Source organism: Ranitomeya imitator, chromosome 3 (assembly GCF_032444005.1).
Source record: "Ranitomeya imitator isolate aRanImi1 chromosome 3, aRanImi1.pri, whole genome shotgun sequence".
Classification (NCBI taxonomy): domain Eukaryota; kingdom Metazoa; phylum Chordata; class Amphibia; order Anura; family Dendrobatidae; genus Ranitomeya; species Ranitomeya imitator.
The window spans coordinates 676,117,982-676,137,468 of NC_091284.1; the positions used below are offsets into that span (position 1 = coordinate 676,117,982).

Here is a 19,487-nt window from a genome sequence, read left to right on the forward strand (position 1 = left end):
CAGTGCAAGCTGTCAATCAAGATTCCAGGGAGTGATTAGAGGTGCTGTACACACTACAGTGAGTGGCGATTGTTCCCTGCACCGCCCTTATGACGGAGTAGGATACAGGAGGGAAAGAAGTTCATTTTCTCCCTGTACTTACAGTAAGGCAGACAGGCTTGATTTTAGCATTTTTACCTAGATAACCCCTACTGCTGCAAGCACATGTTTATTAATGTGACGTATTCCCTTTAAAGGGGTGGTCTGGTACTTTAATACTGATGGCCTATTGCTATAAAAGGTCATCGATATCTGTGGTAGGGATGCAACAGGCGTCACCTCTGCCGATCATCTATTACTGGTGTAGGACAAATCTGATGAGATGCACAGCAGAGCTCCATCAGCTGCACAGTGACCACAGCGGGGCGCTGCACATCCGCCCCTATTCCAATGAATGTGAGTGGATGTCTTGCCATCCTGTGGCCTCCACAACCAATCACATAGGCAGCTGCTGGGAACAGCTAATAGGAGGGGAAGATTAGAGTTGATCTGGGAATGATGACCTGTCCTAAGGGCAGGCTAAGAATATTAAAATACTGGACAATCTAGCCAGAAATGACAGACTAGGATCAACTTCTTATTATGAATGTGATTGTCTTTAGTAACAACCTCTGACACGCTGGGTCGGCACATTCCTGCTGCAGTGGAAGGATGAGGAAATGAACAATGAAGTTAGAAAACCTGCTGACCACGAGCTCCGCACAACTCTGATCTGCACCTGTCCTAATCGGACATTGGACAAACCCTTCATGGAGACAGACATCACCAAGGACGGTCATAGATGTCACACACCTTCTTCTTCTCGCTGGAGGAAGGTTCACTGCCCGATAGTCTTCCCGATTCTCCTCCACTGGGGCCTCGGGGACGACTCGAGGATTTGGCAAGACTGCTCTCAACCAACTCATCATCAAATTTCTTACGTTTAATAAACCTGACAAGACAGGAAGCAGAACATCATCATCAGCGCAATCTTAGGTTTTGTCTGTTTAGTGGCCAGTGTGAACATGCGCCTACACGCTGCAGGCACAGCAACTTATATTCCACTCTTTAGGTAAACTGGACACAGTGGGCGTCACATAGTAGGGAGAGGTCACTCTGGCACACCCTGGCGCTAACAAGGGGGTGAGGGGTCACTCTGGCACACCCTGGCGCCAACAAGGGGGTGAGAGGTCACTCTGGCACACCCTGGCGCTAACAAGGGGGTGAGGGGTCATTCTGGCACACCCTGGCGCTAACAAGGGGGTGAGGGGTCATTCTGGCACACCCTGGCGCTAACAAGGGGGTGAGGGGTCACTCTGGTACACCCTGGCGCCAACAAGGGGGTGAGGGGTCACTCTGGCACACCCTGGCGCCAACAAGGGGGTGAGGGGTCACTCTGGCACACCCTGGCGCTAACAAGGGGGTGAGGGGTCATTCTGGCACACACTGATGCCAACAAGGGGGTGAGGGGTCACTGGCGTCAACAAGGGGGTGAGGAGTCACTCTGGCACACCCTGATGCCAACAAGGGGGTGAGGGGTCCCTGGTGCCAACAAGGGGGTGAAGGGTCACTGACGCCAACAAGAGGGTGAGGGGTCACTCTGGCACACCCTGGCGCCAACAAGGGAGTGAGGGGTCACTCTGGCACACCCTGGCGCCAACAAGGGGGTGAGGGGTCACTCTGGCACACCCTGGCGCCAACAAGGGGGTGAGGGGTCACTCTGGCACACCCTGGCGCCAACAAGGGGGTGAGGGGTCATTCTGGCACACACTGATGCCAACAAGGGGGTGAGGGGTCACTGGCGTCAACAAGGGGGTGAGGAGTCACTCTGGCACACCCTGATGCCAACAAGGGGGTGAGGGGTCCCTGGTGCCAACAAGGGGGTGAAGGGTCACTGACGCCAACAAGAGGGTGAGGGGTCACTCTGGCACACCCTAGCACCAACAAGGGAATGAGGGGTCACTCTGGCACACCCTGATGCCAACAAGGGGGTGAGGGGTCCCTGGTGCCAACAAGGGGGTGAGGGGTCACTCTGGCACACCCTAGCGCCATCACGGGGGTGAGGGGTCACTCTGGCACACCCTAGCGCCATCAAAGGGGTGAGGGGTCACTCTGGCACACCCTGATGCCAACAAGGGGATGAGGGGTCACTCTGGCACACCCTGATGCCAACAAGGGGGTGAGGGGTCACTCTGGCACACCCTGATGCCAACAAGGGGGTGAGGGGTCACTCTGGCACACCCTGATGCCAACAAGGGGGTGAGGGGTCACTCTGGCACACCCTGATGCCAACAAGGGGGTGAGGGGTCACTCTGGCACACCCTAGCGCCATCAAGGGGGTGAGGGGTCACTCTGGCACACCCTAGCGCCAAAGGGGTGAGGGGTCACTCTGGCACACCCTGATGCCAACAAGGGGGTGAGGGGTCACTCTGGCACACCCTGATGCCAACAAGGGGGTGAGGGGTCACTCTGGCACACCCTAGCGCCATCAAGGGGGTGAGGGGTCACTCTGGCACACCCTAGCGCCATCAAAGGGGTGAGGGGTCACTCTGGCACACCCTGATGCCAACAAGGGGATGAGGGGTCACTCTGGCACACCCTGATGCCAACAAGGGGGTGAGGGGTCACTCTGGCACACCCTGATGCCAACAAGGGGGTGAGGGGTCACTCTGGCACACCCTGATGCCAACAAGGGGGTGAGGGGTCACTCTGGCACACCCTGATGCCAACAAGGGGGTGAGGGGTCACTCTGGCACACCCTGATGCCAACAAGGGGGTGAGGGGTCACTCTGGCACACCCTGATGCCAACAAGGGGGTGAGGGGTCACTCTGGCACACCCTGATGCCAACAAGGGGGTGAGGGGTCACTGGCACACACAGGCGCTAATGAGGGGTCACTGGCACCCGTAGAGGGGGATGCTGTCACTTGAGCAGATGGGGGGCGCTGACTGATACAGCACAGACTCTGCCGGACTACTGAGCAGTTATCACTTCACAGCTCCTGCGGCTGTGGAACTACAAATCCCATCCAGCCCAGCGACCATATTCTGAGGCTTATGGCGGCTCTGCAGCCGGTCCCGTTCACACTGTGCTGGGTGTATGCGGTCAGCAGGCTCCGGGCGGCGCTGGACGTCACCTGGACGAGCTCCTCCTCTTCGGTATGAGGCCGGACCCCTGGCAGAGGCTCCGCTTGTGTCCGGCGGAGGAATCCTCGTCCTCAGAGCGGCTGGCGGACGCGAGCAGGGAGTCCATCCCCTCCGCTATTCTCCGTACCACATCCGGTCACCGTTCTACCGATTAATCCACCATTGTCCTGTCCCGATCTCGGCCTGACGTAGAAACTTCCTTCCTTGGCCGCTGACGTCACACTGGTGAGCCGGAAGTGAGACCAGCAGGCGGTGCAGTGACTCTCCTGCTGGAGCCGCCATGTTATTGGTGGGAAGGGCTTCTGTGCAATGATTCATACAATGTCTGCAGGTAAAGGGGCATTCTAGTAAGTTATTCACAGTAGGTGATCACTATTAGATCTGTTGGGGGGGCGGACCGTAGAGACCACCGCCCATCCCTAGGGTCTGCAGACCACCATCTGAATGGAGCGTATGTGCATAATGCCCCATGCTTCATGGTAGTGCTGGAGAGAGTACAGCTGTGATGAGCTCTGTTTCCTCCCATTAGATATATCACGTGATCGCAGGAGCCAATCATATGATGTCTGCTGTGATGGAATAGTAACCACTGCAGCCAATCGATGGCCACTGATCGACTGCAGCTGCCACGTGACATACACATGATGAGCACGCTACATGTTGCAATTGGGAAGGTTTAGTCCAGCGGTGACCAGCCCGTCTAGTTAGCTATTAGAGATGAGTGAATGTGCTCAGATGGAGTGTTACCCATGCGGAAATTGGCCAAAACGCTATGGAATCCTTATGCCAGCTACCTCAATGACAATCCTGAAGTGCTGTGCACATGATCAGTCATTTTCCTTTCCCACGGCGATCTCACTTGTAGACCAGTCACATCGGGAGATGTGACTGCTCTAACCGGCCGCCGGCTACACAGTAACAGGAGGTAATCACTCCCGCAGTGTATAGAACTGTGCTGCCGTAAGAGACGTCATCACCTGATGATCTCCGGTGCCCTCACAGCACCACCGAAGACGCTCCTGTCAGTGTGTAGCCGGCGGGCGGTTAGAGCAGTCACATCTCCCGATGTGACTGTCCTGCAGGGGAGATCACCATGGGACACTCATCTTTGATTGTTTACAGAGGACATGGGTATCGGTGATTAGGCCATCGGTGAGTATGGTAAATTTAGATTTAATAAAGGAGTCTTTGTCACGTTTTTCAATAAAGGACTTTATTCTGGGTGTTTTTTTTAGTTATGAACAGTTTCTATGGGTTTAGTAACGGGGGCGTCTTATAGACGAATCGCCATTACTCACCTGGGCTACATGTCAGCTGCCACTACAAGGCTGACATGAACCCCAATATCATCTTCCCACTTGCAAATGCACCAGGGCAGGTGGGAAGAGCGAGAATAAGCGCCAGATTTGTCACATTTTATTGAAGTGCAGTTTCTGGAGTGCTGAGAGCTGATGTTTATAGTCTGAGAGGGGGTCAATATGCATAGCCCCTTCCAAGGCTATTAATATCAGCCTGTCCTTTGTTGGTAGATTTTATAGGACGACCCTACGACATACAGTCCCCCTGTAAACTAGCCAGTAAAGGCTAAGTAAACAGCTGTGAGCTGATGACTCCTCCCCATAATATTAACATCAGCTGTTGGCTTTCCCTCTGCTGGGTGTGAAAATTACATGGGAGCCCACAATTTTTTTTTTATTCTTTGTAAAAATTAACAGGTATCATGGTACACTCTGACTTCTGCCAGTTGTTGTTTGGATCCAGCCTATGTACATTCATTCTGTTAATGCTCCTACATAGGCTGGTGACAATGTGTGGTTGTGTTTAACTGTTTACTTACTGGTTTAGTAATGATGGTGTTTGGCTGACACCTCTTCATTAGGCCAGTCTCACACGTCCAGATAATTCCGGTACCGGAATTATCCGTGTCCTTGTGTCCGTGAGCTCACGTAGGCCATCCGTGTGGCACACGTGCGGCACACGTGTGCCGCCCGTGTGCCGACTGGGTACCACATGGAGCGTGCAGGAGACAGCGCTAGAGATAAGCGCTGTCCCCTGCATCTGGTGCTGAAGCCGCCATTCATATCTTCTCTCCAGCAGCGTTCGCTGGAAAGAAGATATGAAAGATCCTTTTTTTTTTTTTTTTCGTGTTTTAAATAAAGATCCCTGTCCCCACCCCCCTCCCACCCCCTGTGCGCCTCCCGCTGTTAATAAAATACTCACCCGGCTCCCTCGCAGCATTTTCTCCTGGCCACACCTTCTCCTGTATGAGCGGTCACGTGGTGCCGCTTATTACAGTCATGAATATGCAGCTCCACCCCTATGGGAGGTGGAGCCGCATATTCATGACTGTAATGAAGGCACCACGTGACCGCTCATACAGGTGAAGCTGCGGCGAGGACAGGATGCTGCGGGGGAGCCGGGTGAGTATTTTATTACCAGCGGGCGGGTGCACAGGGGGTGAAAGGGGGGTGGGGACAGGGATCTTTATTTAAAACACGAAAAAAAAAAAGGATTTTTCATATCTTCTTTCCAGCGAATGCTGCTGGAGAGAAGATATGAATGGCGGCTTCAGCACCACGTGGAGGGGACAGCGCTTACTGTAGCGCTGTCTCCTGCACGGCACACGGACTGCACACGGACAGCGTCCGTGTGCGGTACGTGTTTTACATGGAACCATTGACTTTAATGGGTCCGTGTAATCCGTGCGCTCCCACGAACACTGACATGTCTCCGTGTTTTGCACACGGACACACGGTCCATGAAAACACGCTGACATGTGCAGAGACACATTAATTTCAATGTGTCTACGTGAGTCAGTGTCTCCGGTACGTGAGGAAACTGTCACCTCACGTACCGGAGCCACTGACGCGTGAAACTGGCCTTACTAAACATAGGGCTTGATGTCATCGACAACTGCTGACCCTAAGCCTTAAGGTACCTTCACACTGAGCGACTTTAGAATGATAACGATAGCGATCCGTGACGTTGCAGCGTCCTGGCTAGCGATATCGTTGTGTTTGACACGCAGCAGCGATCAGGATCCTGCTGTGAGATCGCTGGTCGGAGCTAGAAGGCCAGAACTTTATTTCGTCGCTGGATCACCCGCAGACATCGCTGAATCGGCGTGTGTGACGCTGATTCAGCGATGTCTTCACTTGTAACCAGGGTAAACATCGGGTTACTAAGCACAGGGCCGCGCTTAGTAACCCAATGTTTACCCTGGTTACCATTGTAAATGTAAAAAAAACAAAACTACATACTTACATTCCGGTGTCTGTCGCGTCCCCTCGCCGTCAGCTTCCCGCACTGTGTCAGCGCCGGCCGGCCGTAAAGCAGAGCACAGCGGTGACGTCACCGCTCTGCTTTTACGGCCGGCGCTTACACAGTGCAGGGAAGGTGACGGCGAGGGACGCGACAGACACCGGAATGTAAGTATGTAGTGTTTTTTTTTTTTCCATTTACAATGGTAACCAGGGTAAACATCGGGTTACTAAGTGCGGCCCTGCGCTTAGTAACCCGATGTTTACCCTGGTTACCCGGGGACTTCGGCATCGTTGGTGGCTGGAGAGCTGTCTGTGTGACAGCTCTCCAGTGACCACACAACGACGAAACAGCGACGCTGCAGCGATCGGCATCGTTGTCTATATCGCTGCAGCGTCGCTTAATGTGACGGTACCTCTAGTCCCATTACCCTGATGCCACTGCATCAGAATGAAAAAGAAATTGTTGAACCAGGAATTACATCACAAAACATTTTTTTTTTCAAATATCTTTATTTTGCTTTAAAAAGCCATCATTGCTATACAAAAATGTTCATTTTTTCCACAGCGTTTTTGCTGCCTAAAGATGCAGAAATCTTGCAGAAATTTCTGCAAGCAAATACTCAGCGTGCGTACATAGCCTTATGTTTTTTTTTATCAAACTGTGAATTATTGATAATTTCCCATTGGCTGCTGTTGAGTGAATTTTGTGAAGGGTTTTAGAGGCGAGGAAAATCTATGTTGAGCGGGCGCGCCACAACTTCTGTTGCTTCTAGGGTGCCAACCCCTGTGACAAGGCAGTACCAGACAATAGGGCTGTTTAGTGACAAATTATTTTCCTCCCATCAAACCTATATCCCTCAATAAGTTGTTTATTTATGGGTGCAAATCTCGTTTTTAACATAGACACACAAAACCGTGGTTTATTATTTTGTTCCCAAAGATAACTCTTTCATGGTGCCCATGAAGTATGATGCCAACAAATGTGACCCTCAAACACAGTAAAATACCCCCACAGTAAATTCATACACAGTACCATATGTATTATTATGATCTTACAGAGCCCCCTGCAAAGTCAGACACCCCTACATTATTCCTAACACAGAAGGATTGCCCCCCACATTCCCCCACACAGTATGATGGCACTGACACAGCCCTCTATACAGTATATGGTATAGTGGCCCCAAATCAACCCTCCATACTATTTAACAGCCTGAACAAATAATAGCCCCCAATAGCCAACCAAACAGTATAATGGCCCCCAACATAGCCCTCCAAACAATATAATGGCCCCACACAACTCTCCACAGTATATTGGACCCTGCACAACCCTCCACACAGTATATTGGACCCCGCACAGCCCTCTAAACAATAATTAGCCCCCCACAAAGCCCTTAAACAGTATACTTGACCTCCACAAAGCATTCTAACCAATATTATTGTCCCCACACAATCCTCAAAATAGTATGATGTCCCCACCAATAGCCCTCCAAATAGCATGATGGCGCCCCACATAGCCCCGCAAAATTGAATGATGGACCCTCATATTGCCCTCCAAATAGTATGATGGCCAACACATAGCCCTCAAAATATCTTGATAGTCCTCCTATAGCCCTTCACATAGCATGATGGCCAAATAAATAACACTCCAAATAGTATAAAAGACCCACAAATGAAAATAATAATAATCTTTATTTATATAGCGCCAACATATTCCGCAGCGCTTGATGGCATGATGGCCCCGGCTTAGTACTCCACATAGCATGATAGCCCCCCAAATAGCATGATGACTCCCACATAGCCCTTCAAATAATATGATGGCCTCCATATAGCATGATGCCCCCCCATATAGCAGGATGACGGAGGGAGTGTTATCTGATGGCTCCCTCTTCCATCATTTGTTTCAACTGTATCTGCATCTAGGAGGCGGATGCAGTTGAAAGTCGAGCAGGGGGCCTGGAGCTAGCACGGGCCCCAGACTCATGGACCCCATAGAGGCCGCGTGGTCTGTCAGTATTAGTGGTATGCCACTGCTCTTCAGAGAAGAAGAGGTAACCGTAGTGCCACCTATTGGATGTAGCAATTCTAAAAGTTAATATTAACGCTAAAAATGGACCTTGCCACATGACTTAGGATAAGTAGCCAAACCAGACACTCCATTTTCAGACAATGTTTCAGAGTCTTTGCCCCTCATAAATTGAAAGCAGGGGAGTTAATTTTGTTGGGTTAGAGAGCTCTGTTCATGAGTTATAAGTATCCTTATGCTGACATGGCGTTCTCCACAATGAGAAGCTTTATCTCTTACACCCCCTATAGGAACCTTCTCTATTTAAAACAGCTCTCCTTTGCACTGATGATGAGCAAACGCCCTGAAACACGCGTCTGCAATTGGGAGTTTCTGGTTTGGCTTCTTATCCAAAATCTTCTCGAAAGTGTCTTTTAGGATTGCTACTTCCAATAGGTGACATTAGAGTAGTGATTGGCTGTCTGGTTTTCTTTCACGAACTGGTTCATTTGGCTATGCTTACCAAAAAGAACCGTCTCATTTGGTTCCTAAATGGATCCCTATTAGTGATGTATACTCGTTACTCGGGTTTCTCCGAGCATGCTCGGGTGGTCTCCGAGTATTTCGGAGTGCTCAGAGATTTAGTTTATGTCGACGCAGCTGCATGATTTGCGGCTGCCAGACAGTTTGAATACATGTGGGAATTGCCTGTTTGTTAAGCAACCCACACATGTATTCAAGCTGTCTAGCAGCCGCAAATCATGCAGCTGCGTCAACATAAACTACCGTATTTTCCGGACCTCAAGACGTACTTTTTTCCCAAAAATTTTTGGGGAAAATGGGGCTGCGTCTTATGGTAGGAATATACTTACAAATCCGGTGGCGACGGTCCCGATGCAGCCTCCCGTTCCAGGCTGGTGCGGCTGTGGCGGTGCTCTTTGGTGTTGTGGCAGGGCTATGTGGTGGTGGCAGCGCTCTGCCGGGATTTCTTCAAAGCCCGGAAGCACCCTGAGCTCCGTTGTTGCGATGCAGTGCGGTGGTCTCCAGCAAAATGGCCACCAGGGCGGCGCATGCTCAGATTCAGCTCTCGGCAACAAAATCTCGTCCCGAGATTTCGTCTCCTGAGATCTCGGGATGAGATCTCATTGTTGAGATGAGAATGAGAATCTGAGCATGCGTTGTGCCCGGCGGCCATTTTGCCGGAGACCACCGCACCGCATCGCATCAGGGCTTCCAAGCTTTAAAGAAATGCCGGCGGAGCACCGCAACCACCACAGAGCTCCGCTACTACCACCACACCACAGAGTGTTGCCGCTCCACAGAGTGCTGCCACTCTACCACCACAGAGCCCCGCTACCACCACAACACTACAGAGCACTGCCGCCCCAGCATACCACAGAGCCCCATCACCCCACAGAGCCCAGCCACTCCACAGAGCCCAGCCACCCCACAGAGCTACACCACCACACCAGCCTGGGATGGGATTTCACGGAGGCCACCGCACCAGCCTGGACCACCGAACGACCCCTGTGACCATTTCTCCACCTGTGCCAATCTCTTCACTGGTAAGCTGAATTCGGACTGTAAGACGGACCCCCATTTGACACTTTATTTTTTTTCCATATTTTCCTTCTGAAAATTTTGGGTGCGTCTTATGGTCCGGTGCGTCTTATAGTCCGAAAAATGCGGTAAATCTCTGAGCATGGCAAAATACTCTTGAGACTACCCAAGCATGCTCGGAGAAACCCGAGTAACAAGCATACTCGCTTATCTCTAATCTCTATTAAATCTGTTTACCCACAGGTAGATAAAATTACTGCAAACAAAACCCTGTCTCCTCCACTGCCGAACACCATGTTTACCAGTTAGAGCCACTCAAACTGCAAGTGGCTCTCACTGAGATGTCGGCTCTTTGTACCAAATCGGTTACGAACATCCTATCACTACAGGAGATTTCCAGTCCTCTTCCTCCTTGAAGAGGATATTGGCATATTTGAATTCCCAGAGGAGCATTGCATGGCCTATAAGTCTCCTTACTCTGGTTTGGCACTCTTCACAAGGGAAAACAAAAAGGAAAAGCTATACAGATATGTGAACCTAGACTTTCATAATTACTGTTCAAAGGAGTGCATTACTGAACTACAAATACAGGTGGCAAAGATTAAGCGATGCACATACAGTCTCATACTTACACATCCATTAAAATTTGCAGTCTACAAAATGTGATATCCTGCTGAACTCACTCATCATTATAATTATGCTTCGCCTTGCAGTTTTGCATAAATAATGATTCCATCTTCCCTGCAGCCATTGTATCATGATTTATCTAATGTACTGGTCGAGTAATGCTGAATCATTTATTGTTAGCTGAAGAAGGAAAATAACAACTGAACGGTTTTAAAAACATTTACCGGAAATTCACACATATATGTGATTTATAGCAATTTATCAGGGATGGTGCCTTTTCATAGCCACTTGGACCAACTACTGTTGCTAAGCTAGACACTTCGCAATCATTGAAGAATAAAAAACAGCATAACGGAAATGTGCATGTGTAAGGCTAGGGTCACATTGCGTTAGTGCAATCCGTTTAGCGCTAGCGGATTGCGCTAACGCAATGTTTTTAACGGGGCCGCGTCCCGGGGTCGCGGTAACGTCCCCGCTCGCGCAGATCCCCGATCTGCGAGAGCGGGGAACGGACCGCGAGCGCGCCTCGGACGCTGCAAGCAGCGTCCGCGGCGCGCCAGGAAACACCGGCGCGTCGCTAGCGCGTGCCGAACATGGCACGCACTAGTGCTGCGCGTTCCCATTGCCGTGAATGGGCGCGCTAACGGACACGTTGCACGGCGTTAATTTCGCCGTGCAACGCTGTCCGTTAGCGCGTTCCCATTATGCAATGGGAACCTAGCCTTAGCGAAATTCAAGTACCACTCATATTACCCTGAATATACCTTCAAAATGGATACTGATTGGTATTACAGTCCTGGGTTTCCCGAGTGCCCAGATCTGGTAATGGCAATGTCTCCATTGTATTGTTCCAACAGGTAGTTCTCACAGCACATTAGTACATACAGTTCCCATACAAAAGTAAGGGGCCCATATATTGTTCTTGTACATGGGCCTCTTCTATCTGTGTCTGCCAGTGGTACGAAGTATAGCTATTAGTGATGAGCGAATGTGCTCGGATAACGTGTTAGCTGAGTATCTTGGGCGTGCTCAAATAATATGTCCAAGTCTCCGCAGCTACTTGTTTTGTCCCCGTAGTATATGGACAATGATGATTCCAGAATTCGCGGCACACTGTGCCCGTCGCTGATTGGTCGAGGCAACCTTTATGACATCATCGTCGCCATGGCAACCATTGTGACATCTACGTCGATACTGTGCCCGTCGCTGAATCAGAAACGTGAGATGTCTACGTCCTTTATGACATCATCGTCGCTGTGCCCGTTGCTGATTGGTCGAGGCCTGGCAGCCTCGACCAATCAGACGCGGGATTTCTACGTCCTTTATGACATCATCGTCGCTGTGCCCGTTGCTGATTGGTCTGGCGGCCTCGACCAATCAGAGAGCCGGGATTTCCAGGACAGACAGACAGACAGACAGACGGAAAAACCCTTAGACAATTATATATATAGATATATATATATATAGATACCGTATATACTCGAGTATAAGCCGAGATTTTCAGCCCAAATTTTTGGGCTGAAAGTGCCCCTCTCGGCTTATACTCGAGTCAATGTGGGTGGCAGGGTCGGCGGGTGAGGGGGTGAGGGCGCTGAGGTATACTTACCTAGTCCCAGCGATCCTCGCACTGTCCCTGCCGTCCCACGGGCTTCTGTGCTGCAGCTTCTTCCCCTCTTCAGCGGTCACGTGGGACCGCTCATTAGAGATATGAATAAGCGGCTCCACCTCCCATAGGGGCGGAGCCGCCTATTCATTCCTCTAATCAGCGGTGCCGGTGACCGCTGACAGGAAGAGCTGCGGCACCGAAGACCAGGCAGAGGGACAGCGCGAGGATCGCCAGGACTAGGTAAGTATAGCATATTCACCTGTCCTCGTTCCAGCCGCCGGGCGCCGCTCCATCTTCCCGGCCGGCGCCTCCATCTTCCCGGCGTCTGCGCTCTGACTGTTCAGGCAGAGGGCGCGATGACGCATACAGTGTGCGCGGCGCCCTCTGCCTGATCAGTCAGAGCAGAGACGCCGGGAAGATGGAGGCGCCGGAACGAGACGCCGGGAGCTGCAATCAAGGGAGGTGAGTATGTGGTTTTTTTTTTTATTGCAGCAGCGGCGGCAGAGATTTCTATGGGGCACAATGAACGGTGCAGAGCACCGTATATGGCACAGCAATGGGGCACAATGAACGGTGCAAAGCACCGTATATGGCACAGCAATGGGGCACAATGAACGGTGCAGAGCACCGTATATGGCACAGCAATGGGGCACAATGAACGGTGCAGAGCACCGTATATGGGCACAGATATGGGGCACAATGAACGGTGCAGAGCACCGTATATGGCACAGCAATGGGGCACAATGAACGGAGCAGAGCACCGTATATGGGCACAGATATGGGGCACAATGAACGGTGCAGAGCACCGTATATGGCACAGCAATGGGGCACAATGAACGGTGCAGAGCACCGTATATGGCACAGCAATGGGGCACAATGAACGGTGCAGAGCACTGTATATGGCACAGCAATGGGGCACAATGAACGGTGCAGAGCACCGTATATGGCACAGCAATGGGGCACAATGAACGGTGCAGAGCACCGTATATGGCACAGCAATGGGGCACAATGAACGGTGCAGAGCACTGTATATGGCACAGCAATGGGGCACAATGAACGGTGCAGAGCACCGTATATGGCACAGCAATGGGGCACAATGAACGGTGCAGAGCACCGTATATGGCACAGCAATGGGGCACAATGAACGGTGCAGAGCACTGTATATGGCACAGCAATGGGGCACAATGAACGGTGCAGAGCACCGTATATGGCACAGCAATGGGGCACAATGAACGGTGCAGAGCACCGTATATGGCACAGCAATGGGGCACAATGAACGGTGCAGAGCACCGTATATGGCACAGCTATGGGGCACAATGAACGGTGCAGAGCACTATATGGGGCACAGCTATGGGGAAATAATGAACGGTGTAGAGCACTATATGGCACAGCTATGGGGAAATAATGATCTATTTTTATTTTTGAAATTCACCGGTAAATGCTGCATTTCCACCCTAGGCTTATACTCGAGTCAATAAGTTTTCCCAGTTTTTTGTGGCAAAATTAGGGGGGTCGGCTTATACTCGGGTCGGCTTATACTCGAGTATATACGGTATATATATATATATACACATACATACATACATACATATATATATTATATATATATGTTTTTGAAAATAGTAATAATCTTTATTTATATAGCGCCAACATATTCCGCAGCGCTTTACAGTTTAACAGTTTCAAACACAACAGTCATAAGTGTTATGAACAGGTGATTCAGAACCACAATGGACCTAGTGATTAAGAGCACACAAAGTGACCTGATAGTTACTAACATAGGACGAGCTCTGAGACGTGGGAACTCTGCTGACCGCAATCCCTAATCCTATGATACCACAATAGAGGTAGCCGTGGATTGCGCCTAACGCTCCCTATGCAACTCGGCACAGCCTGAGAAACTAGCTAGCCCTGAAGATAGAAAAATAAGCCTACCTTGCCTCAGAGAAATTTCCTAAAGGAAAAGGCAGCCCCCCACATATAATGACTGTGAGTTAAGATGAAAATACAAACACAGAGATGAAATAGATTTTAGCAAAGTGAGGCCCGACTTACTGAATAGACCGAGGATAGGAAAGATAGCTTTGCGGTCAGCACAAAAACCTACAAACAACCACGCAGAGGGGGCAAAAAGACCCTCCGCACCGACTAACGGTACGGAGGTACTCCCTCTGCGTCTCAGAGCTTCCAGCAAGCAAGAAAAACCAATATAGCAAGCTGGACAGAAAATATAGCAAACAAAAGTAACACAAGCAAAACTTAGCTTATGCAGGGCAGACAGGCCACAAGAACGATCCAGGAGAAAGCAAGACCAATACTGGAACATTGACTGGAGGCCAGGAACAAAGAACTAGGTGGAGTTAAATAGAGCAGCACCTAACAACTTAACCTCGTCACCTGAGGAAGGAAACTCAGAAGCCGCAGCCCCAATCACAACCACCAGAGGAAGCTCATAGACAGAACCAGCCGAAGTACCACTCATGACCACAGGAGGGAGCTTGACCACAGAATTCACAACACATAAGTAACAATGTTAACAATACAATAATTAAAGCGAAATAAGACGACCCTGCTCGTGAGAGCTTACAATCTACAATGAGGTGGGGGGGGGATACAAAGTACAGGTGTGTATTTACAATGATGTATTTACAATGATGGTCCAGCTATCTTCAGGGGGTGGGGGGTAGATGGAGATAGTGAATGGGCTACACACACACAAACATAAAATGACTTTGATTACTGAATGTGATAGGCTGCTCTGAACAAATGTGTTTTGAGCAAGCGCCTATAACTATGCAAATTGTGGATGGTCCTAATATCTTGGGGTAGAGCATTCCAGAGGATTGGCGCAGCGCGGGAGAAGTCTTGGAGTCGGGAGTGGGAGGTACGGATTAGTGCAGAGGTTAGCCGAAAGTCATTTGCAGAGCGCAGTGGTCGGTTTGGCTGATAGACCAAAATGAGGGAGGAGATGTATGGGGGTGCCGCACTGTGGAGAGCTTTGTGGGTGAGAATAAGTACTTTGAATTGTATCCTGTAATGAATGGGCAGCCAGTGTAACGACTGGCGAAGAGCGGATGCATCTGAGTAATGACTAGCCAGATCGACGACCCTGGCTGCTGCATTAAGGATACACTGGAGAGGGGAAAGTCGAGTAAGGCTACTTAGTGAAAAACGGATGCAACGCATACAGCATTTCAATGGATCCGTCGCAAATCCACTAAACGGTTCCGTCGAAATACTGTATGCGTTGCATCCGTTTACCATCCTTTACATCCGTTTTTTATGACGGATCCGTTTTTAAAATGGGAGTCTCCCAAATGTGATTGGCTACTGGAAAATAGGGAAAACTATATACTGACTGTTTTTACAGCCCATCTTTGAAAGGGTTTAGATAAAGTGGCAGAGATGGAAGGAGTACTTGGGAGGATTGCGAGTGTGGTAACTGATGTGATTTTCGAGACAAATCAGCTGGACATTATAGTGCGGGAGAAGGAGGCAGCAGCAAGACGGAGAATTATTCTGCAGCAACGTTGACGGAGAAGACTATGGATACATCCTATAAATGAACTGCGAATGACCCGGGGCGTCCAGTCAACCCTCTACCTGGAGTTGCGGCAGAACCCAGACACATTTTTCAATTATGTTTGGATGGCAGGAGCATTTTGATTATTTGCTGGAACAAGTTGGGGATGTCATCCAAAGGCAGGACACACGGATGAGGCTTGCCATCACACCGGTGGAGCGGCTGATGGTGACACTGCGGTAAGCCTCTTTTTTATGTCATTGCTCATATTTAATGTCATGTAACATGCTGCAGAAAATACTGCGCTGAAACATTGCGTTGCATTTTCAGCAGCATGTAATTTTTTCGGTCCAACGACTCGAAAGTATTTAAAAATTTTTCCGATGGGCCGTTGCTTGTATGGAGATACGTATGATTTTCCGCCAGCCAGACCACTCCCGGCATCAACTGGACCACCTATGCCATGTGTATGTGTTGGTGATGAGGCATTCCAGTTATCGCCACACCTACTAAAACCGTATGCAAGCAGAGACTTAACCAGAACAAAAAGGGTATTTAATTACCGCATTACTCGAGTCAGACGAGTAGTGGAGTGTGCTTTTGGAATATTAACTGCAAAGTGGCGAGTTCTGCTAACTGCCATAAGACTGCACACACAAACAGTGGATGAGGTTGTCAAGGCCTGTGTGGTGCTCCATAACTTTGTACTTTCCAAGGAGCCTGTTTCCGTGGATGATGAAGAATCGGAGACAACCTTGTGGGATTACCACAGCAGCTCTGTTCGCTCCGCAGGTTCTGTTACCAGAATGAGGGACCACTTTGCAGAGTATTTTGTGTCACCTGTAGGCCAGGTTCCATGGCAAGACAACATAGTGTGAGATTTTTATTTCATGTTTCATGGATTTATGTTTCTGTACAAATTGTGTTTCCAAAAAAAAAAAAAATCAGTTTCCAAAAGTGTGGTTTTCTTGGTAATAAACCCAATATGTTATACCTTTTAGGCTGTGTTCACACGCTGCGGATTTTGCTGCGGATCCGCAGCGGATTTGGCCGCTGCGGATCCGCAGCAGTTTTCCCAAAGTTTACAGTACAATGTAAACCTATGGGAAAAAAAACGCTGTGCACATGCTGCGGAAAAAGCCGCGCGGAAACGCTGCAGATTATTTTCCGCAGCATGTCAATTGTTTGTGCAGATTCCGCAGCGGATTTCAACCAGCACCAATAGGAAAGTGCTGGTGAAAACCCACAGAAGAATCTGCAGAACAAACTGCAAGAAAATCCGCAGTGGTTTTGCACTGCGGATTTTCCAAATCCGCTGCGGAAAAATCCGCAGGAAAATCTGCAGCGTGGGCACATACCCTTAACGTGTGGTGTTTAAATTTTTTTTTTACCTTTTGTTAGGCTACGTTCACATTTGCGTTGTGCGCCGCTGCGTCGGCGACGCAACGCACAACGCAAATGAAAACGCACCAAAACGCACGCAAAAACGCGTCGTTTTTTGCCGAAATTTGGACGCAAGAAAAATGCAGCTTGTTGCGTTTTCTTGGCCCGACGCTTGCGGCAAAAAAACCGCATGCGTCGCACAACGCATTACACAAAAACGCATGCGTCCCCCATGTTAAATATAGGGGCGCATGACGCATGCGTCGCCGCTGCGTCGCCCGACGCAAACCCGACGCAAACACGCAAAACGCTAATGTGAACGTAGCCTTAGTTACCATACTATTACCTAAATGAAGGCACAGACACAGAGTAGAGTTTAACCCCTTCCCGACCTGTGACACAGCGTATGCGTCATGAAAGTCGGTGCCAATCCGACCTGTGACGCATATGCTGTGTCACAGAAAGATCGCGTCCCTGCAGATCGGGTGAAAGGGTTAACTCCCATTTCACCCGATCTGCAGGGACAGGGGGAGTGGTAGTTTAGCCCAGGGGGGGTGGCTTCACCCCCTCGTGGCTACGATCGCTCTGATTGGCTGTTGAAAGTGAAACTGCCAATCAGAGCGATTTGTAATATTTCACCTAAAAAAATGGTGAAATATTACAATCCAGCCATGGCCGATGCTGCAATATCATCGGCCATGGCTGGAAATACTAATGTGCCCCCACCCCACCGATCGCCCCCCCAGCCCCCCGATCTGTGGCCCGCTCCCCTCCGTCCTGTGCTCCGCTCCCCCGTCCTCCTGTCCGCTCCCCCCGTGCTCCAATCACACCCCCCCGTGCTCCAATCAAACCCCCCCGCACTCCGATCCCCCCCCCGTGCTCCGATCCACCCCCCCTGCACACCGATCCACCCCCCCTGCACACCGATCCACCCGCCCGCACACCGATCACTCTCCCCCATGCTCCGATCCCTCCCCCCCGTGCTCCGACGCCCCCCCGTGCCCTGATCTCCCCCCCTGTGCCCTGATCTCCCCCCCTTATACTTACCGATCCTGGCGGGGTCCGTCCGTCTTCTCCCCGAGCGCCGCCATGTTCCAAAATGGCGGGCGCATGCGCAGTGCGCCCGCCGAATCTGCCGGCCGGCAGATTCGTTCCAATGTGAATTTTGATCACTGTGATATAATCTATCACAGTGGTCAAAATAAAAAAACAGTAAATGACCCCCCCCATTTGTCCCCCATAGATAGGGACAATAATAAAATAAAGAATTTTTTTTTTTTCCCACTAAGGTTGGAGTTAGAACTAGGGTTAGGGTTAGGGGTAGGGTTAGGGGTAGGGGTAGGGTTAGGGGTAGGGTTAGGGGTAGGGGTAGGGTTAGGGGTAGGGGTAGGGTTAGGGGTAGGGTTAGGGGTAGGGGTAGGGGTAGGGTTAGGGTTAGGGTTTCGGTATGTGCACACGTATTCTGGTCCTCTGCGGATTTTTCCGCAGCGGATTTGATAAATCCGCAGTGCTAAACCGCTGCGGATTTATGGCAGATTTACCGCGGTTTTTCTGCGCATTTCACTGCGGTTTTACAACTGTGATTTTCTATTGCAGCAGTTGTAAAACCGCTGTGGAATCCGCAGAAAGAAGTGACATGCTGCGGAATGTAAACCGCTGCGTTTCCGTGCAGTTTTTCCGCAGCATGTGTACAGCGATTTTTGTTTCCCATAAGTTTACATTGAAATGTAAACTCATGGGAAACTGCTGCGGATCCGCAGCGTTTTCCGAAGCGTGTGCACATACCTTTAGAATTAGGCTATGTGCACACGGTGCGGATTTGGCTGCGGATCCGCAGCAGTGTTCCATCAGGTTTACAGTACCATGTAAACCTATGGAAAACCAAATCCGCTGTGCCCATGGTGCGGAAAATACCGCACGGAAACGCTGCGTTGTATTTTCCGCAGCATGTCAATTCTTTGTGCGGATTCCGCAGCGTTTTACACCTATTCCTCAATAGGAATCCGCAGGTGAAATCCGCACAAAAAACACTGGAAATCCGCAGAAAATCCGCAGGTAAAACGCAGTGCCTTTTACCCGCGGATTTTTCAAAAATGGTGCGGAAAAATCTCACACGAATCCGCAACGTGGGTACATAGCCTTAGGGTTAGGGTTGGGTTGGAATTAGGGTTGTGGTTAGGGTTAGGGGTGTGTTGGGGTTAGGGTTGTGGTTAGGGGTGTGTTGCGGTTAGGGTTGTGGTTAGGGTTACGGCTACAGTTGGGATAAGGGTTAGGGGTGTGTTGGCGTTAGAATTGAGGGGTTTCCACTGTTTAGGCACATCAGGGGGTCTCCAAACGCAACATGGCGCCACCATTGATT

At 50.2% G+C, this 19,487-nt stretch overlaps 1 protein-coding gene across 1 annotated transcript in view; it reads right to left on the reverse strand.

Annotated features, from left to right (window-relative positions):
• Positions 1-3,675, reverse strand: part of MCRS1 (microspherule protein 1) — a 55,944-nt gene extending 52,269 nt beyond the window's left edge. The window contains exons 1-2 of the mRNA XM_069758367.1: positions 3,155-3,675; positions 832-970 (exon numbers count right to left, since the gene is read on the reverse strand). Of these exons, the coding sequence (XP_069614468.1) occupies positions 832-970; positions 3,155-3,270 (255 nt within the window). The 5' untranslated portion in view covers positions 3,271-3,675. The remainder of the gene's footprint in view (positions 1-831; positions 971-3,154) is intronic.
• Between the last annotated feature and the right edge of the window lie 15,812 nt (positions 3,676-19,487).